This window comes from Perca flavescens, chromosome 3 (assembly GCF_004354835.1).
Source record: "Perca flavescens isolate YP-PL-M2 chromosome 3, PFLA_1.0, whole genome shotgun sequence".
NCBI classification, from domain to species: Eukaryota; Metazoa; Chordata; class Actinopteri; order Perciformes; family Percidae; genus Perca; species Perca flavescens.
The window spans coordinates 4,575,910-4,602,894 of NC_041333.1; the positions used below are offsets into that span (position 1 = coordinate 4,575,910).

General features: G+C 41.2%; 2 protein-coding genes across 7 annotated transcripts in view; one reads left to right on the plus strand and one right to left on the minus strand.

Annotated features, from left to right (window-relative positions):
* Positions 1–5,651: 5,651 nt before the first annotated feature.
* On the minus strand, positions 5,652–24,631 carry rcbtb2 (regulator of chromosome condensation (RCC1) and BTB (POZ) domain containing protein 2). Of its 3 annotated transcripts, none has more exons than XM_028570667.1 (12): positions 24,573–24,631; positions 19,296–19,430; positions 18,301–18,451; positions 16,816–16,982; positions 16,516–16,674; positions 15,664–15,771; positions 15,421–15,563; positions 14,211–14,401; positions 10,756–10,882; positions 7,527–7,666; positions 7,301–7,431; positions 5,652–7,182 (listed from the first exon to the last, which is right to left on the minus strand). In XM_028570667.1, the coding sequence occupies exons 2-12, from the start codon at positions 19,419–19,421 to the stop codon at positions 7,042–7,044; spliced, it is 1,584 nt and encodes a 527-aa protein (XP_028426468.1). In that variant the 5' UTR covers positions 19,422–19,430; positions 24,573–24,631; the 3' UTR covers positions 5,652–7,041. The 3 variants fall into 3 exon arrangements, with proteins under 3 accessions (XP_028426468.1, XP_028426460.1, XP_028426477.1); XM_028570659.1 differs by lacking the exon at positions 24,573–24,631 and adding an exon at positions 20,982–21,211; XM_028570676.1 differs by lacking the exon at positions 24,573–24,631 and adding an exon at positions 20,982–21,211 and having other exon boundaries at positions 5,652–7,198.
* fndc3a (fibronectin type III domain containing 3A) overlaps positions 24,233–26,985 on the plus strand; it is a 65,890-nt gene continuing 63,137 nt past the window's right edge. Inside the window, exons 1-2 of one of the 4 annotated variants that reach the window (XM_028570616.1) lie at positions 24,233–24,384; positions 24,926–25,076. The gene's annotated coding sequence lies outside the window, so the exon portion shown is untranslated. Of the gene's footprint in view, positions 24,385–24,522; positions 25,077–26,985 lie in introns of those variants that run through there. The other 3 variants (XM_028570625.1, XM_028570645.1, XM_028570635.1) reach the window with 3 other exon arrangements.

The following is a 26,985-nucleotide window of genomic DNA, read 5'->3' on the forward strand; positions in this document are numbered from 1 at the left end:
AATTCTATGAGCTCTTAGTGCCTACTATATACACTAATAGACTCTGAAAAGACTTTGAAAAGACTACTGACACCCTCTCACATTAAAGGCAATGTGTCATAATGTCACTGAGTTTTTAGTCACAGACTAAAAGATTTTACTACCAAGACCTAAATAATAACCATAATACCAAACATGTTTGATTTTGTCGGAACGTCAAGACATTTAAAAAAGACTGACAGCTGGGACTGAGTTTTCTGACCGAACAATTGGGACGACGGGAGCGTCCCAACTCTTCAAGACTCTCAGGATTATGGTGACGCTATATACAGGGTTGCTTGCAAGACCACTATATCAAAACTCAACACTCTTTACCATTCCGCTGTCAGGTTTGCCACAAATTCCTCCTTCAATACACACCACTGCACCCTATATTCATCTGTCAACTGGCCCTCCCTTCAATTTCTAAACTGTATGTATTTCTAATGTATTTATTATGTAGCCCTCCTTCTCTTTCCCTAAATGGCTGTGCTACTTGTCAGGCTACCATAAGGGCGTGCCTGTAAAACTAAAGGTGAAATAAATAAAATAAAAAATGTCATTCCGATATAGGAAATTTGTCTGTGACAGTGGAATCACTTGAAAAGTAGTTTGGTGTAAGGTCAGCATGTTGTCAAGTGGTCAAGGTGTCAACATTTGTGTGTGTGTGTGTGTGTAACTCAGCACCAGGCAGCAGACAAGTTAAACACTTTAGACCAAGTTGTTCCCTGGTATCTACCAGGGAACAACTCTGAATCAAGGCCTACACAGTAGATAATATAATAAAGTTGAGTAAAGTGTAAAGGGTTACATACAGTGTTTGTGTCCTAGATTCAGCAAATAATGTTGCATGTAATGTAAGTAAATGTTCTGTTCCTTAAACCAAAAGTATTAAAGGTCCCATGGCATGAAAATTTCACTTTATGAGGTTTTTTAACATTAATATGCGTTCCCCCAGCCTGCCTATGGTCCCCCAGTGGCTAGAAATGGCGATAGGTGTAAACTGAGCCCTGGGTATCCTGCTCTGCCTTTGAGAAAATGAAAGCTCAGATGGGCCGATCTGGAATCTGCTTACAAGCAAGGTTACCTCCCCTCTCTCTGCTTTGCCCGCCCAGAGAATATGGCCAACCCATGAGAGAGAGACATCATGGCTTTCAAACAAGAAAAATGGCAAATGGTTGGTCAAGGCCACACCCCCACCCTCCAACTTGCCCCTCCCACTCTCCTCCTCAATAGCTTCAGACACAGAAATGGCACATCCTAAGGAAAGCTCATTGTGGGACTGGCTCTAGTGGCTGTAATTCTGCACCAAGGCTGAATTTCAGGAAAGAGACTTCAGATACAGTATTAGGGGACCACTAAGGTCTATATAAAAGAGACTTCAGATACAGTATTAGGGGACCACTAAGATCTATATAAAAGAGACTTCAGATACAGTATTAGGGGACCACTAAGGTCTATATAAAAGAGACTTCAGATACAGTATTAGGGGACCACTAAGGTCTATATAAAAGAGACTTCAGATACAGTATTAGGGGACCACTAAGGTCTATATAAAAGAGACTTGGATACAGTATTAGGGGACCACTAAGGTCTATATAAAAGAGACTTCAGATACAGTATTAGGGGACCACTAAGGTCTATATAAAAGAGACTTCAGATACAGTATTAGGGGACCACTAAGGTCTATATAAAAGAGACTTCAGATACAGTATTAGGGGACCACTAAGGTCTATATAAAAGCATCCAAAGAGCACCATGTCATGGGACCTTTAAGTTAAACTCCGCTTCACCCTCAACACCCTGGCTGTTGTTTCCATTTTATGGGTAACACTTGGTATATTTGAAGTGTGAAATTCATCACTGACTAGAAACAGCCACAAATGGTTTCATTTCCCTCCCCTTCACCATTCATTTACATGTTTCATTACATACTTTCATGCTGACTCAGTTGGCTTGCTAGACCACTATCATACAATTTTGTATCAAGGGTAAAACAAGGTATAGGATACTATGTGCTGGAATAGCCATGCAGAGTATTTAAGTTATGTCTGAGGGTAAGACAAGCCAGCTGATGTATGGTTACAGGATTCACAGATACCTGAGCAGAAAACTCAAACAAGGGAAGTAACATATTATTGCAACCATGAAAATAGGTTTTGGTGTTATATATTCTGCAGGGCTTAAAGTGATAAAAGCTCCTGAGCCTGAAACCTTCATATTTTAAGAAGTAAGACCTAAGTGTGAAATCAAAACTTTCTACATGTTGTGTTGTTACTTTGGCCAGGTCATCATCAAAAAAGCAAATTAGTACATTCATGATTTTGTCCATGTTGACATCAGTTGCTTCATGTACATTTATTAAAAACTTTGCATTGTTTAGATTTTCATATAGCTAGACGTCTATCTCTGGGACAAGGCCGTTATGTTTAAATACCTGCCATGCTGATTCCAGACAGACAGCTTTGTCAAGACAGTTTGGGCTTCAGATAGCTTTTACACAGTAGCCATCTTTAATGACTAATCATGTTCCGCTATGAACGTGCACATCACAACCACGGTCGGTCAGTGAAGGAGCAGTCGCAGCGGTAGCAGTCGTTGCGGGTAACTTACTCGTATGACAGAGTGCACGGACCGAAGCTTTGTGACTAGCATCTAATGACTGGCAAGCCATTTCTTACCGCTGCTGCCGTACAGTGTCTTCATTGAACATGCGCTACAGAAGCAAGCACCTCAGTTTGAGACACCAAGTGCTAAACGACTTCCCGTCTCCACCCTTTTCCTCTTGTCCTCTATTCATGCCCAGCGCCATTTGTTTTTAACTCCTTTCTCAACTAAAGCTGTATCTACATGCTCCAAGTTTGATAAACTTTTTAAACATTTTTTTAGCTGCGTTACCACGGAGACTACACCGCGCCCTTGCTTTTCGGCAAAGACCCGCCCTACTTTGCATGTGATTGGCTAGAACTCGTTTCATTGCTAGGTGGAAGTTCGATGATTGGTTCAACCCAGCGCATCAAAAACAAATCCCATGTGGACTTTTTAATGTATTTATTTTTCTAAAATAGTCATACTCCAGAAATCCGGCACCAGGCCAGAGTACTTTAAGCCCTGCGTTAGTTGGAGCTGGTTCCTCTCATATGATTGGAATATTAAACCGCATGCAAGTTCCCTTTTTTTTTTTTTTTTTTTCCTCACGACCCCATGCCAGAGATCCGAGGCCAACGCATTTTTTGTCTCAGTGCAAGTAATTAGGTTGTTTTTTTGTCTTTTGTTGGCTCACTTTTACTCACAACATGCTAACCGGCATAGGATTCCATTCACTACGCTAAGCTAACTAGCGGCGGCGCTGCCGGTGTTGCATCGGACTAAAACAATGCATGCACAAAAAATGCGTTGGCCCACCTACAGTATCTCACAAAAGTGAGCACACCCCTCACATTTTAGTAAATATTTCATTATATCTTTTAATGGGACAACACTGAAGAAATGACACTTTGCTACAAAGTATTAAGTTTACAGCTTGTATAACAGTGTAAATGTGCTGTCTCCTCAAAATAACTCAACACACAGCCGTTAATGTCTAAACCGCTGGCAACAAAAGTCAGTCCACCGCTATTTTAAATTCCCATAGAGGCAGGCAGATGTTTATTTTTAAAGGTCAGTTATTTCATGGATTCAGGATACTATGCATCCTGATAAAGTTCCCTTGGCCTTTGGAATTAAAATAGCCCCCCCACATCATCACATACCCTTCACCATACCTAGAGATTGGCATGGTTTTATGTCAGTTAGCCTAATAGCTAGTTTGATTTGCATTGAGAGATGATTTTATGGAAAGTACCCCATGCCAATCTCTAGGTATGGTGAAGGGTATGTGATGATGTGGGGCTATTTTAATTCCGGGAGACTGTGATAAGCCCTATTTCAACAAACGGTGGCGTATCCCTTTAAGCCCTGTATCTGTTCTGATCTAAGAGCAGTGGGTAGAGGAACCAACCACTGGAGACACAAGTCTAAAGCCAAAGTTAGCGATAGTGTCAGCTGATGGTAAACCAGAAGAGATGCAGCTCATTTCTCTCAAACCGACAACTTCCTGTCAACACTGAGGTTGTTGGTTTTTTAGCCCAAAAGCAGAAATAATGTAGGATATTCTTTATTTCGAGTTACAGGCAATAAAATTGGTGGAAAGTATGGAAAGCACTTAAGTACAATTTTAAGGTACTGTACTTTCTCCATTTCATTTAGGAAGAACATGAAAGGGCTTTATTGGGATCAAATAAATCCATAATTTGGATCACATTTTGGTCACAGGGTGGGGTTTATGTGGCAGAGGGCCAGTTACCGTTGGCAGCTGTGTGCACTTCCTTATTGCCCATGTAAAACCATTTAACTGTGTGTCAGCTATGTTAAGTTGTGTGTGACAATATACATATGTTTAGTCTGAAGCTTTATCCATTTAATATATTAATTTGACTGACCTAATTCTGCATACTATACTATACTATTAAAGGCCCCTTGCCATATGAGAAACATAATAAGGTCAAAATGAAATCTATGTTTTCTGGCAACTGTAATGCAAAATGAAAGTGAAATAAAAAGACAAAATCACCAGAGAGCCTTACACTAAATAGTCTTCTACACTGTACAGCACAGTGGGCGTTATCCTTAAAGGCATTTGTTTAGGGAGTAGCCAACAGCTGAAACCAAGTAACTGAATTATCGTCGGTGAGCTGCTGATCTGGCTTACATCACAATATGCCCAAACACACTGGCCGTTAGGGCTCAGCATACTATGAAGCTTAGGTTTCCTTTTAGTCAAGACTGTATGAAAGTTAAACCAACACATTCAATTTTAAAAACTCTTTTTTTAAACTTCACAAATGTAATATTTGCCACACACCAATTACGTTGGATTGCCATATCTTGTAAGGTGTCCCCGTTATTTTGACCACACCTGGCAGGTATTTGAAATCTCAAAGAAGTCTGAGCAGATGGCGTGACACTGTAACGCTGCACTTACAGATATGAACAGGAGCTTCCTCTGGCAGGAAGACTTTGAAAGTGTGTCTGACATGAGTCATACTATTACAACCTGCACCGGTGCAAATCATTGCCTCCGCTTCCTGTGTAAATCACATAACAGCAAAAAACATGATGAGTTGTGTATTAAGTATTAAAAGGACTTTAAAACAAATCATGGTGCAAGTTTCATTTGTTTGCATTTCACTCACTGGACAGAGTGGCACATTGCCTTGAGTCAGAGGAACTGTATAATGCAGATAAGAACTCATAAGATAACATTCTGCATTTGACAGCAGAGTGAGGAAGGTGTGAAAACCTAAACATGTACTTTGGGTTCTCTGCACAGAAATGCATGAGTAGGAAACAATATTCAAGTACAACACACTGCCCCCTGATGGCTTAGAGCACCTATTGGTAAAACACAGAGTTAGAGTGTGTGTGTGTGTGTGTGTGTGTGTGTGTGTGTGTGTGTGCGGCTAGCTCTACATTTGCCCAAATATTGCATGGTCTGAATATGAAGTGCAGTATTTAACATTGTGTAGTATGTCAAGGCTGTAAATTATTCCACCACATACAGGCCACCAATCACAACAATAACATACATCAAATTCTGTAGTTGCTCATTTTAATACATTTTAGATTATCAAATGTTAACATTAGATGCCGCTGTCAGCAGATTACAGCATTTTCCATACAAAATGAGAACACAGGCATTTCTTTTTAGTAATTATCAAAATGTTTAAAAAAAACACAATAATTGGCTTGTTGAAGTAAAAGCATTTTGTTACATTTTATTTAGACGGATGTAGAAATGTAATGTGGAAATATCTGGTAACTACATTTAAAGAGACTATATGAGGCTATATTCAACAGTCAGTTGGCAATTACACAAGCCAGCACTATTTAATTACCACAAAGGTGCTACCAGGGGAGAGATGGAAAGAAATACTTGTAAAAAGATGCTGCCAATATACAAAAAAAGAAAGAAAAAAAAATCCAACAACCAAACTTTTGTAAACATACCAAATTGCAATGAAACACGACTGTAAAATAGGCTAAAGCTACGGTGTAAGATCACCGACAGGCTACACAGGAATCGGTATGCTTGTGTAAGTCAGACAGCGTTTCCTACTGCACAGAGAGGGTGAATCTGAACACAAGTAAACATGCAGGAGGATGTCCGTATCTCTCATAAATCTAACTGATTGCATCTTTTTAGATCAGTCAGCTGACGATGGCCAAAAGTAACAGTCAAAAACAACACACCTTTGACATCCTGTGTGTGTGTGTCGCGTTAGGTCACGGCAGCAAAATAGTGCAAATGTTAGTCAATACAAACATGAAAAAATAACCGTGAGTTTGGATAGCAAAGGGTGAAACACTACAGTATAAAACAAAGAAAAAGAGCAGTTTGTGTTTCTCCCCTTATTAAATATTACTTCTCAATCAGGAACGTTTGAGAATCAAGGGTCAATTCATGGCTACAGTACGATATACTTATTGATTATTTCTTTTACTAACTGCTAAAGGGCATTGTGATAAAAAAACAAAAAATATATATTACTTATTGCAAAGAATTAGGTTTAGCATTCAGCATGTCCAGGCATCCTGTCACTGCGAGGCATCTGCCTGTCGACCAGCTTGATCAAACAAATCAGACGCCTTAATTAGCCAAGCCTATTGTCAGCAACGCATCTTTCTTATTCAGCCTCTGCGATGTCTGCTTGTGACTGACCAAGTGGGGTAACCCGATATTTACTCCCCAAAAGCAACTTGTGTGTGTGTGTTTGGGTTGGGTTCAGGGCAGTAACACAGAAGCCCTCAGTTAGAGGCTGAAACCTGAAACCCTTTGCCTCTGCGGTGGTTAACAGCCCCAGCAACGAGGCTTTGAAGTGCTGATCAGCCTGCCGTGTGCTGTGGTCTCGGGTCGGATCTCAGGACCTCGGTGGGCTGAAACCTCAACGTGTTGAGTCCGTCGCTACGGGGGCCCCGCTCTAGTCAGTTTTTGAAGGCCCCGTAGCGGCTGGCTTTACTAATGAAGTTCTTAAGCAGGTCGTGGTCCATGTCTGCAAATGCCTGGGTCTGCGTGACGGCTGTTAGGTGGTTGATGCAAAACTTGAAGCAGAACTCCTCCAGGTCCTAAAAATGAAGAGGGCTGTCTGGTCATTGCTGAGGAGTATAACTGACTAGCTACTGAGAAGGCCCCCCCCTCACCACCATGGTGTTTGACAGTGTGTCAGGGGGGCTATAAGCTTACCCGAGCCTCATACTTGACAGCGGCAGAGAGCAGAGTGATGGCGTTCTCCTCAGAAATGCCCCTCTTGATCGTTTCCTGGCACAGCCTCTTCAGCCGCGTCTCTCGGTAGAACGTGGCCAAGTCCAGCAACCCTGCGCACACAAGAACAGCACACAGGTGAGTGTGTTCAGGACTTCTGCACTGACTTTCACTGTGTGAAGGACGGTGGTCCGTGTCTGGGGCTTACCAATAGCATCCTCTGGTGGCAGGTTAATGGTGTCTGTGTAGAGGTACTCCAGGAAGGCTCGGTACACCAGGTATGAGAACTGGTGGATTTCTATGGTCTCCTCCTCCGTTTCATTAAGCAGTGCACGAAAATGCTCACATCTGGAGAGGGAAGAAAAGGTGCTGACTACTCCAGTGACACGTTAAAAGATACCACACAGGTGATTTAGCATGTGTTTGCCTATTTGTTTTGTTTTTTTAAATGCGTACCTGACACTACGGATATTTTTTCCAAATCATGCTGCAGTGATTCAAAAACCTATTTTCCAAAGAACTTAAACCAAGGCTCGCAATTAACTTGTTGTCAAAGTGACGACTCAAGCGAGAGCCTGCCAATTCAATTTTCATACAGTAATCAATGGAAACAGTGGCTCCCTATAAAGAACTGCAAAAATCGGAAACGCTACAGTAGAGCTGGGCAATATATCAATATTATATCGATATTGTAATATGAGACTAGATTTTGTCTTAGATTTTGAATATAGTTATATCGTAATATGGCATACGTGCTGTCTTTTCCTGGTTTGAAAGGCTGCATTACAATAAAGGGATGTCATTTTCTGAACTTACCAGACTGTGGTAACCGTTCTATTATTTGCCTTCACCCACTTAGTCATTATATCCACATTACTGATAATTATTTATCAAAAATCTCATTGTGTATATTTTATGAAAGCACCAATAGTCAACACTACAATATCGGTGCGGTATCGATATCGAAGTATTTGGTCAAAAATATTGTGATATTTGATTTTATCCCTATCACCCAGCCCTACGCTACAGCATCATTTTAGAAATTATTCAGAAGTAATAGGAAATATACATGATTAGTATTTACAGAAGTGAGACCTGCAAAAAAACACTGCCATGCTATTTTAAAATGCAAACAAGTACACTTCTTCATTTCTATTCATGTTTGCAATCATTGGCGTTCACTATTTATGAGTCATGTTTTCTCTCCCATACCATACTATCTCAAACCTCCAGAGTTGTCTAACTCTGAACAAGTATACAGAAACAGTAATGGGTCTTTTTAATGTACTGTAATTGAAACTGTAAATGAAATATATTCATATATTCTTGTGATCCAACTTAAGATTCACTCTTAATGCCAAAATACACGCCCTGAGGCAAAGCAGAGGCACTTGGCCAACAACAACTGATCAACTAATAGCCCACAGTATTTTTCCTTATTCTGGCTCTCTGCATTATACATACGGATTACCATTTCCCCTCCCTGCTAATCTGTACTGGCTCAGAACACTGCCTTGCTATTGTCTCTTCTGAGGACACGGTTGAACAAACAACTGAGTCTTCATTCAAGAAGTGCATCTCAAAAACGTGCCATTTGCACGTGATCTTGGCAAAGCACGCGTTTTAATCTGTCCCACATCCGTGCGAGCGTGTGCACTAGGCGCTGACGTCGCAGACAGTCTGGCTCCTTCCTACTGACAGTGCAAAAGAGCGAGGGGTCTGGAATGCAGATGCTTTGTGCCCAAGTGCAGTTATAAAAAGAAAAGCAGGAAACAATAGGTCTGCCTTAGCTTCCCCGTGACATTAACAGGAAAGAAGAGGAAACGCGGTCTAACAGATGGAGTTTAAATACAGGCAACGCAGCATGCAGTAGGTGTAGGAGTGGGTTTGTTACCACGGTGGCGTCACAATTAACGAAATGTAAAATGTATGAAAAACAAACAAATTGTTTCTATAATTAACACTGGGGCTGAACGATTAATCCTTTTCAAACCGAAATCGTGATTAGAAAGAATGCGGTTAGCTAATCGTGAAGATCGCGATTAATCAAATGTGAAATATTTAGTTGAATGTTTGGTGTAACATTTGGTTTAAAAATGTTTATTCCTCTTTATTATTAGATTTACTGTTTTTTCACAAGATAAATGCTAGAATAATAATGTTCCATATCACTGATTGTTTACATAAATGTCCCATTTTCAATGGATCTTTCATTTACATCTTATTACTTTATTTAAACATGATAGCAAATAGATTCCCCCCCCAACTCAAATCGTTCAGCCCTATAAAACAATCACACAATTCTGCAACACCACCTGTTCCCCTGACTGTGGTATACCAAGCACCTTCATTACCCATGGCCAAGCACAACCTCTAAATGTGAAAAACAGACTCATGTGACAAAACTGAAAGTCCGGATGGAGAAGCAGGCTGCTCTGCTGAGGAAGAAAAAGAAAATTGGCTCTTAAAAGTCGAGTCGAGCAAAGAAGAAAAGAGCTTAGTGACCTGACATCAGAGAAGAAAACCTGGAGACAGTTTCACTTCCTGTATTAGGATCATCATGTACATAGGAATCACAATAAGAAGATATTGTAAACAAAATGAAATATTGTGTGTGAGCAGGTACAGTTCATAATGCTTGTACACATTGTACACCTCACCAGACTCACACCAGCTGCTCAAAATGTCATGCCACTGGATGGGAACTCTGTTTCTTTGGTTAGTTTTTATAGACTCCCATTTATTACATACACTACACTGGAAAATATTAACAAAGCATGCAAAAAGTACACATTAAGTTGCAAAAACTAAAAAGGTGAGAAAATGATGATGACCACAACTGAAATAGGACTACACATTTCTTTTTACAGAAGTGCCCTGCTACGTCCTGCTATGCCCTGCTACACCCTGCAGTGCCCTGCCCTGCTACGCCCTGCCCTGCTACATCCTGCTATGCTCTGCTACGCCCTGCTATGCCCTGCTACACCCTGCAATGCCCTGCTACACCCTGCAGTGCCCTGCTACACCCTGCAGTGCCCTGCCCTGCTACGCCCTGCAGTGCCCTGCTATACCCTGCAGTGCCCTGCTATGCCCTGCTACACCATGAACTACTACAACTACTATTTCTAGTCACTGTTGCATTATCTTTATTATGACTATTATTGCCACTGTTCATCACACCCCCAACCGGCACCGTCAGACACCGCCTACCAAAAGTCTGAGTCTGTCCCAGGTTTCTGCCTAAAAAAGGAGTTTTTCCTCGCCACTGTCGCACTAAATGCTCGCTCTTGGGGGAATTACTGAATTGTTGGGTCTTTGTAAATTATGGAGTGTGGTCTAGACCTACTCTATCTGTAAAGTGTCTTGAGATAACTCTTGTTATGATTTGATACTATAAATAAAATTGAAGTTAAATACTTTGGCCTTGTTCTCTGTACCTGATTTTCAGCAGGGCTTTGTGAACATGGATACACTTCCCATCAACCAAGAACTTTAGGTCAGAAATCTCTGGGCTGTCAAACTCCTTCTTCAGAGACTGGGCAACAGTCAGGTAGTCATCACCATCTGGCAAAAAAAGAAGAAAAGAACGTTTTTCTTTTTTAAAGAACGAGTAAATGACAAAATGAAAGAATGACAACAAATTGAACTGTTGTCACTAGTTTTCCATTACATGGTAGGTGCTTGCCTCGCCTCTACTCGTCTTTTGGGGTTTTCCATTATGAAGCGGTGGTTTTTTTTGCTGCCTCCAGCTTCTTTTGAAACTAAATTTGTCTTCTGGCTGTGGCAACAGCCACATGCCGAGTGTCAAAAACAACACACCTTCGACATTCTGTCTGTGTGTGTGTTGCGTTTGGTCACGGCAGTTTCCTGCCGCGTCGCTAGGACGACCAGCCACGCTCGCCGGTACTAAATCTGCAATGGAAAATCGGAGGACAGGGCACCGCAGACGAGTCAAGCTGAGCTGAGCCGAGCCGAGCTGGTACTAGCAGTGGGTAAACGCCATTTGTTCCTCTACTACAGGGGTGGCCAAACTAATGCCAGTGGTAAAGTACTTAATTCATTTAAACTAAATGTCAGAGCAGCAGATACAGAAATACTTTTTGTATTATGCGGTCACACCAATAAACTACTGTAATATCAAACATTAAAGCGGTAAGAGAATGATTATATAGAGTATTTCACACTGTTCCTTATGGTCTCCTAGTGGGGTATGTAACATTGGTTGGGCTGAAAATGGCCTGGTTGATATTTTATTGGCCCTTATGCATCCCTGTGTTTTGGCCCTATTGGTAACAAGAGCTTTTCTTCCAAATATGGTATGCTTGTGAATATTTAGATGAGCTGCGCGCTGATTGGTTGAGCCAGACACTGCAAGGTTTCATTACCAAATTCACTTCTGAGACTTTTTTATGTGAGAAATCAACTATATAAAGCTCAAATATGGGCCGTTTTACGAAAATTGATGGCTAATTGCAAATATGGTAAGACTGTGTGTCGGACTTCAGCGGCGGTGCTGCTGCCTCGCCGCCCGGCCTGCCTTCCTTCACAGACCCCGGCCTGCTGTGAGCTCCGTTAGGCTGGCAGCCCTGACAGAGCTCCAGGGGCCTGTAACTCCCCTCTTCCTGCTAGCTAAATGGCCCATTGTGTGAGAGTGAGAGTGCGGTCAGCGCGCTTGTTACACCAGCAATCTCTTACCACATGTTACACACAATGTCACGCCACTTAGCTATACAACATCTAAATGTCTTATAAAGCTAACAACGGTGTCCGATTTCAAGTTAATTAATATTTGTGAAGTTTAGCTAGGTGTTTCGTTAGCTGCGACTGTCCCTACAATCCTATGTGTACAAGAGTGCGGCTAGTTAGCTTCATTTTTAATCGTAATTCCGAGTATATTTACAGTTTGAATTTCGTCACGCCACTTACACAACATCTAACTAAATGTCTTATAAAGCTAACAACGGTGTCCGATTTCAAGTTAATGAATATTTGTGAACTGTAAGGGTTTCGTTAGCCGCGACTGTCCCTTCAATCCTAGCTGTGCGTAGCTACAAATCACGGATAGTTAGCTTCATTTTCGGCGTAATTCCAAGTATATTTACAGTTTGAATTTCGTCACGCCACTTATACAACTTCTAACTAAATGTCTTATAGAGCTAACAACGGTGTCCGATTTCAAGTTAATGAATTTTTGTGAATTCCAGAGGAATTCTAAGAGGAGGCTAGCTAGCTCCATCCAGCCGCAGGCTCTATCAATGAGACTCGCGGACAAGAGGCGTGTATTTCACCGACCGTTTGTTTAAATAACTCAACACATTATAATTACACACATTATAAGATTAACTGAAACTTGTGGTAAAAGATTACTGGCGTAACAAGCTCGCTGACCGCGCTCTCACTCACACACACCTGGCATTAGGAAGAGGGGAACTGCAGGCCCTGGAGCTCTGTCAGAGCACCAGCGTTTAGTAGTCCATTAGCCCACAAAACGGTGACTTTGCGCGGGTATGAAGTGCCGTGGGCTGCCAGCCGTAATGGAGCTCAATCGAGCACACAGCAGGCCGGGGTCTGTGAAGGAAGGCAGGCCGGGCGGCGAGGCAACAACACATGCAGCACTGGCCGCTGAAGTCCGACACCCAGTCGGACAAAATTTGCAATTAGACATACATTTTTGTAAAACGGCCCATATTTGAGCTTTACATAGTTGATTTATTGCATAAAAAAGTTTCAGAAGTGAATTTTGTAATGGAATAGCAGAGATCTGCGTGACCTATATTCAGAAGAAGTGACCGGCTGTGACAAAGGTTCCGGATTTTGAGATGCTTACGTAAGCAACTAGCTTTGTTGAGATTCGCTCGTTTTCAGCGGCAGTTTCAAAATATGAGATTTTCATAGTAAAGGGGTGTGAATGGGATTTTGAGCTCATATGTATGTCCTATTTACCCACTGAACTGTCGTTATCAACTATGAAAGGATAAAATCGGTTTTGCATTCTACCCCTTTAAACTGTGTGCGAGTGTTTGAGGAATTTTCTATGGCACATGGGGTTTTCTGTTCTCGAAACGCAGATGGTCTTGCAGTGTAACTGGTTGAAAATGTACTGTTTGGCTGTGAATGCTTATATTTTACTGTATACGACCCACAATCAGTTTGCCCCCCCCCCGGCTCTAGCACTTTGGCTGAGCAGTTAACGACAGACAGAAACGAATTGCATTGATGATTTCAGTGGCTTGTTAGTGACTGTGAACTGGTTTTTCAGAGGGATGCCAATAACTTTCCAAAATGGAGTGTAAACAATGCTCCTCAGTTTGAGTTGAGATCAAAAGTTTCAAATGAGATCAATAGGTAAACATATGACTGTTTGACGTGGACAGGAAACAGAGTTTCCGGTTTACTTCTTAGACCACTTCCAGGAATTTGTACCTATGACACACATGTGACCATGTGGTATGTTTACCTCTGACGAGTAACAGGGTAAATGGGGCAAATTTTAAAATTTTTAAACATTTTAAATCCTTAGTTATTGCCTCCAGCAAGAAGGGTTATGTTTTCGATTTGTTAGTTTGTTTGTCTGTCAGCAGGATAGCGGGAAAACTACTGGCCCGATTTTCATGAACCCTGGTGGAAGGGTGTAGCATGGGCCACGTAAGAAGCCCTCACATTTTGGAGCGAATCCACAAATCATTTTTCACTTTCGTTAACATTGCGAGATAAGGCTTTTGTGCTGCATTCATGTTGTCGGAATTCCAGACTGGGAAAACTCACGCTGCATTAACATTGTGAGATAGGGCATGCATGGCGGAGGTCTACGCTCTCCGAGTGTACTTCTAGTTGAGGATGTTTAGGAAACTCTTGGGCTCTTTTATTTATTTTTTTCATTAAACACGCTTACCTACGGAGAGGAGGTGCCACGTGACTGCTGGTGTGGCGAAGCAGGCAAACACATCGTCTGTGCTTCCGAAATGGGTGAGGTGGGGGCTGGCCACAGCCTGACCTCGACACTGACCCCACATCACAACCTGCCCGCTCTGGGTCTTGGCAGCTGACGTGTGGCTGGTGTGACATGCAGCTACCTCCACCATCCTAGTGACACAAACAGAATTCAAACCTTAAATTACTTCCAATGTACAGCCTTCTCATGCTGACTGTAAGTTGAAATATGTCAAATATGGCCAATAAAGAGGCAAGGAAGGCATTCAATCAGACAAATAGATTTCTACAATGAGCACTACTTCTCCAAAGTCAGCAATCAATCTCTTTTTACTCTATGATGATTAAACAATGCCTTTGAGGCATTTAGCAACTAAGGGCCCTATCTTGCCCCCGGTGCGGCACGGCGCAGCGCAAACACCACGCAAGTGTCTTTACGATGCACCTGCGCCCATTTTTGCGTCCATGGGCGTGCTGGTCGTACAGGGAGGTGTGTTCAGGTGCATTCTGGGCATGCTGGTCTTACAGGGAGGTGTGTTCAGGTGCATTCTTGGCGTGCTGGTCTTACAGGGAGGTGTGTTCAGGTGCATTCTTGGCGTATTGCTGTCTTGAGGCAGCGGGAAGTGATCGCGCCACTGACCAACAAAAACCTGGTCTAAAGTCAATAGCGCAGCATTTCATTGTTATTTTAACAGCAAATTAGTAAAATGCGCCTAGGCTTGTGCACAGCGCACGCACACTATGCTTGTTTCACACACACACACACACACACACACACACACACACACACACACACACACACGATTACAAATAAAAATATTACGGTGCAAATCCTCCATCATAATAGCAATGCACCAAGGTCCAAACACGCCTGGCTTTTAAAGGGAATGGGAGATGATCTCGGATTGGTTTATTGCATGTTACGCATAAAACACACCTATGAATTAATGAAGACACTAAGTACAACCCTTTAGAACCACGCGCCCGGTGCACAGACTCTTTTTTCCACCGTCAAACTAGCAAAAGTGGATTTGCACCTGTGCCAGGCGCCTCACGCCGTGCGCTCAGATTGTTAAAATAGGGCCCTAAATCTCTCAGGATCTTTTCATGCGGCCATCAGTGACCTGTGGTGGTGGGAGAGAGAGGCCAAGGGCTTAAAACAAAGTACTAACCTCTCCTTGTCTGTGTTTATCAGAGTGGGGAGAGCTTGGTTACTCTTATTGCCTGTTCCCAACTGCCCGTATGAGTTGGCTCCCCAGGCGTAAACCATCCCCTCATCTGTAAGTGCCAATGTATGTGCATATCCACAGGCAACCTGTATATGGGAAGGATGAATGTAATTAAGCTGAACGTTAACTGATATAAATAATCGAAAAACAGAGCTTTATGAGATTTATCTGTCCCTAGGCTCTTACCTGGACGATGTTGACACCTTGGAGAGCAGCAATCCTGCATGGGGTCTGCTGATTTCCATTGTTGCCCAAACCTAGCTGTCCATTGCAATTGTAGCCCCAACCATAGATCTACGCACAGGGGACAAATTCAGATTATGCACACACTATATCAAGGCATTGGTGGGGCGGTGGTGTTCTGTATGCATATTTGAAAAATCGGTAGAGATGCACTGATAGACTGGCCGGTGACCGGAATTGGCCGGTTTTCACCTGCACGGCCATGACTGGCGACCAGCAGGTCAGTCTGACATATGCCGATTTCATGCCGGTCAACACTATAATTAACTGACAAGTTATACGAGTTACAGTTCTCAAGGAGGGACGTGTACTGTAAAGTGATTAGAAAATATGAAATCGGAATCGTCTGAAATCGGTATCGGCTGGCCTGACTCAAAGAAAATCGGAAACTGGAATCGGCCTAGAAAGTTGTAATCGGTGCATCTCTAAAAATCGAACGTATCAGCAGCTCGTTGGCATTTTCTCTCACTTTTTTCCTTCACTTTTTTTTAGTGCATACATGCATATGTACATTCTTAGATGTCCCCATTTTAGGAAAAGCATTTACTGTGACCTGCGATGAACATGGGGACAGGGTTTACAAATTATCTGCCACACAAAAATTGGTATACATTTCAAAATAAAAAGGAGAAAAAGAAATAAAACATAAAATTATTAGCCATGACATCTTCTATTGAGGTGTGATACACATTTGCGTTAGCCAAACAAAAAAAACAATTGACAAAGAAGTTGACTCCTGAGAGCACTGATTCACTTCTTCGTGCTAAACATCTGCAGAGTAATGTGACCCATTACCTCTCCATTGTCTAGTACAGCCATAGAGCAGAGCTGACCACAGGCTACGTTAACCACCACTTTGTTCTGCAGGCAGCTGCTAACGCGGCGCGGTGTCGGCTGGTTGGCAGTAGACCCCGAACCTACTTGGCCTGAGTTGTTGTAACCCCATGCGTACACCTGAACACACACAGAGAGAGAGAGAGAGAGAGAGAGAGAGAGAGAGAGAGAGAGAGAGAGAGAGTTGTCCCACTGTCCAAAGAAACACACAGATGAAGCAGAACAAATCTCACGAAAAGGACCCGACTGACGATCGGTTACCTCGCCATCAGTTGTGAGGGCAATAGTGTGGTGGGAGCCACAGGCCACCTCTGTCACTCTCTTGCTGAGGAGGTTGGTGGACACCAGGGCAGGGGTCATTCCGTGGTTGGTGGTCCCATTGCCTAGCTGGCTGTAGCCATTGTGGCCCCAAGCAAACACCTCTCCATCTATGAAGCAGCAGGCAAACCTTCATTCATGTTGTCTCAGTGGTTAATGTTTTATTAATAGATAAGAAGCAAACGACTTCACACGATTTACAGCAGAGTAAAAAGGCCAAATGGGATCCAAATGTGAACAAAAAACTGACGTGTCTTGTAATGCACGGACGGACACTTGACAACAAGTAAATCCACAATATTTGTGATGTTTCCCGAGGCTGTTCAAGTTCTGTTAATAACACTCAAAAAAACACTATCGCTTGAAATCTGACTGGTTGGAAACAAAATGCATCTTTTTGTTTAATCCATGTTTGTACAATCACATTATCTATGTGAATTGATATATGGCCAAGCACCCATTGGACCAGTAAGCAGTGTTGTGCCTGAACACGTACTGTATTACTGCCTGATGAACGTACTGTATCACTGCCTGATGAACGTTACTGTGAACTCGTTCATTCTGGGGTCTGTGGACGGCACGCTCTCTCAGTTTAACTTCGTTCAATAGGGTGCCAGATTTCTATAGAGCCTTCCAGGCGAAAACCCGGCTAAAACACACCGTAAACAGGCCTTCATATGTAGTGGAAAAAACACCCAATCTGGCAACACCAGCCACCAGTGTCGCACCACCGTATGTGTCATCAAAACAAAAAGCAGCATGGAGGTGTCTTATGATCATTTAAACCAGTTATAAGGTTAAAGGTCGGGGAGGATGGGAAAAATCTTACATTTCTGTGCAAACTTTACCCGCCGGCTTTCAAAAAGAAAATCTGCACTTCAGCCACAAACGGCGCATTGAACTGAAGCAACATATGGAAAAAAAGAACTATGAATTTAGTTCATTTTTGAAACTGTGAACTTAGTTCAAAATTTTGAATTATGAACTATGAACTAGTTCATGTAGAAAGTGAACTTTCCCAACACTGCCAGTAAGGGGTTACAATAATTGTCCACCGTTTGATACGTCATTGTGCGACTGCTGGTTTACGATAACAACAAGGCCACTTTTGTCGCAAAACACGGTAAACTGTTAAATGTCAGCATACAAAGCTGTCACTTTTAACTGACCAATTGCCCTTAGCTGAAAGCCAAATTAATTTGCAGAACATTTAGTGTATTCAGGTCACACCCGTATGAATTCAAGTTATTAAGGCTCTTATTTAAAATTTCATTTTGCACTGTTGTTTTAAATTAGGCGGTTTTTGATAGTGTATGGGCAGCGATGACACAACATAGTCATAAAACCAGAGTCTAGACATTTGCATGCGCAATGGCATTGCTTTGCATCCTGAGGACATGTCCCGTCGGGGACAAATACCTGGATTACCTGCAGTAGCGATAGCCACATGTGGTCCTGTTCCATAGCTTAGGGACACAATCTTCTTTCCACACAGGACATCAATCCGGCGCGGCTCAATAGTGCTTTGAAGGTCTCCAAGCCCTAAACAGCCGCTGCAGTTGGTGCCCAAAGCAAAGACCTACAAAGAATGAATGAAAGAATGAAAAAATCATGCATAAATTCTACATTCTGTTGTTTACTGATAATACGGACACACAACATATTTGGTGAGATGACGTCCTGGGCAGGAGACTAAATAATATCTTTGTTAGTAGGATTTATAATTATGATTTCAAATAATGGAAGAGTCAAAAGTGGGACAAGTCCTTTCACAGTCTATATGAACTCTATAATAAATCTTTTCCCCCCATTGTCCCAGTTGAATCCCTATGGCCAGCAACTAACAATATTTTCATCATTGCTTCTCGGTCTATTGATTTTGATCGATTGTCTATAAAGTCTAAAATGTCACAAAGTTCCCAGTGCAGAGATTTTGAGTCAATTTTGTGTCGACTAACTAAATAATTAATTAACGCATTAATCATTTCAGCGTTAGTCACACCCCAAATAGAAGTACACCTGCAACCAAAATGTAATCTTTAACATCTGTAAAGAATATTTTTATTACGCCACAATTGACTGCTCTGCGACATAAACAGTTTGGGACACAGGGACAAACAAATGAGTAAGCAAGAGTGGCAAGACGTGGCACGCCCTACACCTTTCGTCAGGATAAAAATGGAGCTTGCTCGGGTATTAGGCCTGTACGGCTAAAGATAGCCTCATTCTATCTGCTTATCCCTGGGCCTGCACCTTGTATCAACCACAGAACGAGAGGCCTGCAACTTTTTTTCTACCCACTTCTGAATAGACAATAATCAAAACAAAGAAGAAAGATTAGTCCATCAGGTCCCGCGACAAATCTTCTACACAGCATGTAAACAAGAGGCTTAAAGCACACTTGCTTTAACCCAAACTGTTACCTCATCATTAACTGTGACATAGAAGGCTTCGTTTGCAGCGCTGCCAAAGACACAAGCCTGCCGAATAAGCCGGAGTTCCTCTGGAGGAAGGAGCGCAAAAACTGGCCACTTTCCCACGTCCAGCATACTACTCAGCTGTGAAATGAGGAGAAAACAGTTGAACAGATGTGAATAAGAAAAAAATACGGTGTACAAAAGCAGAATATGTTAAGACAAGGCCTCAATGGGAAGAACATGTTCCTTTCGTCTCCTAAGCATTGTACTCTGGGTGCTCTTTGAAAGAAAGAATAGATTCATAAAGTAAAATGCGGAGTCACAGTCAAACAGGTAGGGCTGCTCCCTCTTAGTCGATTAGTCGACTTAGATTTCTTTAGTCGATTTTAGTTTTATGCTTTTTTCATGCTGAATGACTTATTTCCAAGAAACGTACGAGCACATCTCTGGTAAACACAAGAATTAAAGTGGTGCTTTTGCATGACTCTTTGCGGAAAAACTCAGATTTACAGATCTGTTAATTAAATCAACCAATCGATTAGTCGATACAATTGAAGGAGTGTTAGTTGACTAAGAATTTCTTCAATCGAGCACAGCCCTACAAACAGGAATATGGTTCAGTTGTCATGTTAAAGCCATTCCTGCTCCAGTGAATACAATCTCGATTGCATACAAATTCCTATTTCTGTTGTTGTTTTAATTGTACTGTTATCACAAGATGACAAATGGCAAAATCTGCCAAAAAACAAGGCAAACTAGACTGCTTAATTAATATGCCAAAGGGTAACTACTGCACACTGGAGATTAAGTATTGTCCAGTCTGTAGCCACCAATGCATAAAAAAAGAAGGTTTTCCAAGCCTCAAAAAGGTGCCCAGCACAGACAGCAGGTGGGACCTGCGGCCAGTTTTGCAGACAGATTAAAACATGTATGCTGTTGACTGAGGTAAACCCATTAACAGTGTGTGGCAGTCACCTCGACATTTTTCTTTGCTCTACCATAACTAAAACCTGATGCAATATATCCAGTTCAATCTGTGATACCATACGTGAAGGGGGCCCTCTTCTTTTGAATTAACGTCATGATTTTCTAAGGGTAGCATATACTAACCAGCACACATGCCCACATAATAGATTTGAAAAGGGTGGATTTGGCATGTATTTAATGGAGCTTATTAATAATCTTGACTGTTCCCCCCCAACCCGTGATCAATATATGCTCATAAAACCTCCTTGTCTCATTGCGTAAAGCTGCCTTCATCCAAACTCATATCAGACTAGTTAAGACTATAACGTATTTAATAGGATTGAAATTACGTAGCAATTATCAGCTGAATTATAAGCATCGGGCGGGAAACATTTGAATCCATTTCATAATTAGCAATATTCAAAAGTGTCTCTTAAAATGGCCATGCCATACATATGTCAAAACTACAGCGATCGTCTCCCAGCGAGCACAAACATCAAGTTGCACTTAGCATGAACCCAGACTCCTAACCATCCCCAACTAACGTTTCAGTAACGTTACACGCCACTTTCTTCAAATCAACAAATACCAAAGAGGATGCACATAAACTACGCAAAGGAAAAAATGACAAAACTATTAGCTAAGCTAATTAGCGTAAGGAGTGTTGTTGCTGCTGGGAGCATAGGCTGGGAGCCGCTGACGCTTCCAACTGTTGACGTTAGTTACCTTGCTGTTGTTCTAGCTAACGTTAGTGCTTCCACCGCGGTGTCGTTTTCTAATCACTGAACACGGAAACACGGAGAAGCTGTCAGCCAACATATTCCCTGCCGGTCAAGTCGCTGATGGAACCATCTCGGCGGTCTGCTATGGATCTGGCTTTACATCAGTCGCTGTGTTTGCACCAGTTAGCTTTGATCGCAACACCACCACCGTACTTCCTGTAACGTTTAGTCAGATGGTGCATTCACTGGAAGTCGGAGCTGGGACCTTCTAATGTTAGTTATTGGCAATAAATAAATAAATATTACCATTAGCTAGCTAACTAGGCTATTAGTAGCCTAATAGACTTTGTAACATTTCAATCGTGTTTTGTGAAGCAGCTAGCTGCATAAAAAAAAATGCTAATCAAATAAAGATTTTTTTTTTTTAATTAAAACTCCAATAATGTATCCTGTTTGGAAATTAAAATGGATGAAAAATGTCTTTAAAGCCTACAATCCATAAAACAAAAACTAACAATTAAAGTGTTTGTAATTAATATCTCCATTTGTACTGATCGACTGATTGTATAGTAAAGAAATTAAAATAACAAAATAATTCAAATGTAATGTGATGTGGGAGAAATGTTGTGCAGCTCCTATAATTTGTATGTAGGCCTGCTTACCTCAAATTTAATATCACAAAATGTAAAACCTTAGACTAAACTACACTGTATTTTATCAGAGTACAGAATTGAAAATCTACTTAGAAATATAGGAAATATTGGATAGGATAGAACATAATGTAATTCTGCTAAATAAAACACCACATTCATTATTAGTTTCACTTGTTTTCATTTTAAACAAATGGTATATCAGAATATGAAACACATTTTCTATAAGCTCAGTCTGCTACTTTCAACAACAAAAAAAGAAATCCAGTGCTGGTTCCATGGTATTAGAATTTTGGATAGTCATCATAGAAACATGAATTGGTCATGTGACAAGGGCTGGGAAAATTGGCAGAACAGGCAGCAAAGTGACTCTGATCCAATGGCAATAACAAGGTCAGATTGACCGCACTAACTAACAGCACTAAACCCTAGTGCACTGTGGGGGGGGGGACACACACACCCTTCTATAGCCGCCGCCCCTGGACAAGGTCCGGTCAAAAGGGATTTTGGATCCATTTTTTTTCAGTATCTCCCTGCTTCACACCACATACCTTCCAAAAGTTTTCTGTTGATTTCTTAGCAAATGAGCTGGTCCGGTGCTGCCGTTCAGGGTTTAGTGCCTTGCTTAGCAGCACCTTGGCAGACAATTTGGGGGATTGTCCTGTTACGCAAGTCTTTCTCGAAAAACGCCTGCAGGGCTTATCTCTGGTTTCCACAGTGAGCATGTGGTTTATGAAACTCATTGACCACTACTGACAAACAAGCCTAAAATATGCAACATACCAAAATTCTTTTCCTAATTGACCTCTTGTGTAAAAGCTGATTTTGTTGATCTGTTCCAGTATTAACATGTTTTGTCAAACATTGGATTCAAACAACCATTCCTGCACCATCTCGTTTTTGTACATTTCAGTGGTACTGTTAAATCATACACTCCACTTTGCAAATTTGACTTTTTTGTAAAAAGTCATCTTGTTTTCTGTTCTACTTCTGTGTTTGAAATGTTGTTCTCATCAGACCAGTTTCACTCACCACTCAGATGGCATTTGTCACAGAAGATGCGTAGTGAAAGGTCTTTGTTCTTCACTCAAACCTTAACCTTAAAACGTGGTCACACAGTCTTAATATGTGTGGGGAGAAAAGACCCTAATGGCTAGCTCGTTGGTTAAAAAATGTATTTACTTGGTGAAAAAATGCTCTTTGCAGCTCAAATGTTCAGTATAAATATAAAATACAATTGTTGGATGGATTAAAAATGGGGCAAAAAGTGTAAAGAGGGGGTTGCCAGAGGAAAGATGCTGTAAATGAAATGGGTTAATTATGTTGGCCATTTGGGACACCTCTGTTTCAGCTCTTTTGTCGGGCTTGGCTCGACCTTTCATCAGTCTGAGCTGCAGGCTGCTCTGGCCAAGCTGTGCTCAGAACTCAGTGCTAATGTTCATTTGCATGTTAATGTGCATTCAGTCAGCCCTCTTGGATGCTGGTAGCAGCATGTCAACATGAATACATTGACATTTAGTAACATTTAGCATGTAAAATGTTAGCTTGTATTACACAACCCACCCTAATCTCACGTGTATTTCTCTGATACACGCTTGTCACAGTACCGGCACTAAATGTTCTCTGCATTTCTCATCACATCTAAAACCCACCTCTTCCATTAGAAATATAGATTTTCAGTAACTCTGTGGCTGCAAAGGACTGAGTGGACAAACTTAACACTGGTTTGAGAAGCACTTTCTCTCTCTGTACAGACTTGCACCGCCATCATTAGCATCTTGTCTTGAATACTGTGTTTAAAAACCCTGGAGAGTGCTCTTTGTGGGGATTTCTAATCACATTTTATAAGCAATAAATGTAAAACTAACAAATATATCAACTACCAGCAGGTGGAGCCAATGATAGCTTAGTCTTAATGCATGTCAGTGCATGATACTTTGCAGTTGTTTGTGCCAAAGCTTTACGGACTCTAATTTTACAACCTCATATTGTATTTGAATTGTTACATTCATATGTGTTGGTGAGTGTAATTGTGCCTTAAAAAATAAACTGCGAAGTAATATTTTAAATACATACATTTCGATATCCATATGCACCTTTTGATGTAAAGCTCAGTATTTTAAAGACTAGAAGTATGTGCATGTGTTTGTTTCTTGGGTAAAATAAAAGCATGTTATTTAAATATGTCATTTTTAAGCTACTCATTTTACACTTCCTTGCTTTAAACAGACAGACAGACAGATAGACAGACAGACAGAAATAAAGACAGATATACAGACAGACAGAAAAATAAAGAATGAAAAAAAAGGAAGAAAGAAAGAAAGAAAGAAAGTATATTTTTAATTTATTTATTTCCAGGTTAGGCTAGTTAATTTACTGGTAGGCCTATATATATTCTCAGTAAAGGGTTCACGGTAAGAAAGAAAGAAAGAAAGAAAGAAAGAAAGGAGTGATATAGGGGACACAATGCAGTGTTGAAAATATATATTATTTTTATTTATTTATTTTCAGATTAGGCCTAGGCTAGGCTACTAGTTAACTTACTGATAACCTATTTATAGTAATGCCTATATTCTCCGTACAGGAAACACGGTAAAATGAATGAGCAGATGCCCTTTAAAGACGATATGATGCTGTTAAGGTGGACCTGACGTTTCCAGTAAGAAGCTGGCCGCCTTTAGTGCCGTCTGGAGACTCCTGTAGTTCGGCAGGACGGGACCGAACCTGACACGGTCACATCCACGTCAGTCAAAAAAGGTGTTTTTCGTTTCACCACAAACATATTTCTCCGACTGTGACTGTAACAAACCGATTACAGACACGTCAACCTTAAGGACTTCCTTAAAATCATGAAAAGATTATGAAGTTAATTATAATTGTAACGTACGGAGAGCTGACCACAACCACGATGCAAGCTGAATTAAAAACAATGTGACAAATATTACCGTATAAATGTTTCTCTTCGCTATCTTGGAATTTGGGATTCGTCATGATATGCTGTAACACGCATGCGCACAGAACCCTGTAAGCGATGGCGAAATTCCTGACTTTTATGCAAGGAGCTGGGTTGCATGCAAAGTTATCTCGATAAAACTTGCTATTAGGCTAACATTCTCGATACTTAGCGCCGTCACTGTCGCTCGCTTGTCACTTCGATCTGGTTTAGGTGTAGTCAATAGGAGCGATCGTCGTTCATATAACGAGAAAGGCACATCTTCATCTAGCTAACTGTTAGCTAGGTAGCATTAAGTAGCTAACACTAGCATGCCACATTTTGCCTGGTCTTGTGTTTATCTAGGTAGCTAGCGAGGCACCCGTCTCAGGTGTTGCGGAAAGTAGCTGGTCATCGGAGCTCGCTGACGTTAAACATAACGGGAAGAGCTGCATAGGAACAGTCACTGTGCATCGGCGTGTCACACAAGACTGCTGCTGCTGTGCCGACTGACTGAGTAAGTAACGTTAGCTGGTAATAACTAATTTATGTTACTGACATTCTATTGTGTATTAACGGTAAGTCTGTTATTAAGGGAAGTCAAAGTAAACGCTAAGGTTGTCGTTTGTGAATTGCGGCGTTAGCTAGCTATGTAGCAGTTAAACAACGAACAGCTATGACATAACGCTACACACACACACACACACACACACACACACACACACACACACACACACACACACACACACACACCTGTAGCTAGAGTAAACAATTGTCCTGGCTGCAAGGTAGCTTACCTAACGTTAGTTAACTTAGCTATGGCAAATAAGGAACATTACCTCTGAACATTTACTTTATTTTTAATAGTGTGACGTGTTAAATACAACTGAGTTCATGTTTGTAGTTGGTAGACCTGGTAAGTTAGGCAGAGGTATTGTTGACTAGCTAAGTGGGTAACGTTAACGGTCAAATAACGTTAACGTTATATGCACTAAATAGATAACCAGCCAACACCAACCAGTGTTCTAGCTAAACCGCCACATTAAAGTATTGGTTCAAACCTGGATACATTTTAGTCATTAGAATCTGAAGACCAACATTTCCTAATTATTATACACGTGAAACCATATTTTTTTCCACATCATTATCATGCCTTTGTGTACTACTTCTAATACAATGAGGAATTAAACCGTGTTGGCTAGACACAATGTCCTATTATTCTACCCATTCAGGGTGTTTTCCCTCTCTCATCAAAACTGTAACTGAAAAACAGCTGTTGTGTCCTTAATGGTTGCTCTCTTAGCCACAGTCAAATAATATGAACTACAGTCAACAACAGATGTTACAGAAAAGGCAGAGTTTAACAACAGAGTCAGCTGGTGTTTGTCACTGTTTTTAATAGGAGGCTGTGGTGATTTCTGATTATCATTAACTTTTATAGCCACATTTTCCTGGAGAAGGCATAGAAGCAAAGAGGGGAAAGTACCAACACTATTTGTATAGTAGCGCAGGTAGCATGGCACTCATACAGCCTGTTTGTTTATTGAAATGTTTGTTCTTTTGCACAGTAAAATCCAGACAACAATAACGCACAAAAAAAATCTAAATTGTGCAGGTGAGATTAAGAAAACCCCTAGGGGCTTATAGAAGGAGTCTCACCTAAGGAAGAGAGGAATAATATAGATAATGAACTTACCGACAACAAAAACTGAACACAAGTAAGCATTGAATTAAAAAATAAAATAAAAGCATAAGGTTGGCTACATAAACATCAAAGGCATAAAATAATATGCAACAGGTAACGGCTAACTCCAAGTGCTTAACAACTGGAGTATACAAACACCTTTATCACCCACCTAATCAAATGATGTCATATTTGGAGAATGAATAATTAACTCTCAAATCTTAATTTCCATTCAAAAAGTGTTGGGTCAGGGGCAAATGTAAAGAAGAGAAGTGCCTGTAATCAGGGATTCCACTTTGTTACTTCTCCTTTCACCCCAACTGGTCAAGACGGATGGTCATCCCCCTTCTGTTCAAGGTTTGAGATAACTTCTATTAGGATTTAACACAGTGACCCCTAGCTTACTGTTGTATGAGTGTTCTTGGCAAATAAATTTAGACTTGAAAATTAATATACTTGAAATTGTCTTGTGTTATTGAGGTAATATGCCAAGTGATTGACTTGGAGGCCTAGAACGAGACTGCCATCATTTAATGCCTGCTAGTAATACTAGGCTAATTACGTGTCGGTCCTCTACTGTAGCAATGGGTCAACCCCAGTTCATTGACCATCACACTGTAAACTGACTTTGTTGTTTAAGCTTAAGGAGGGGAGGGACTAAAGCTAACAGATAAGCCAGATCACTGTAAGGTTTAGGGGCGCATGCGCCAGATTGTAATTAGGTTCAAGGACATGTGTTGCA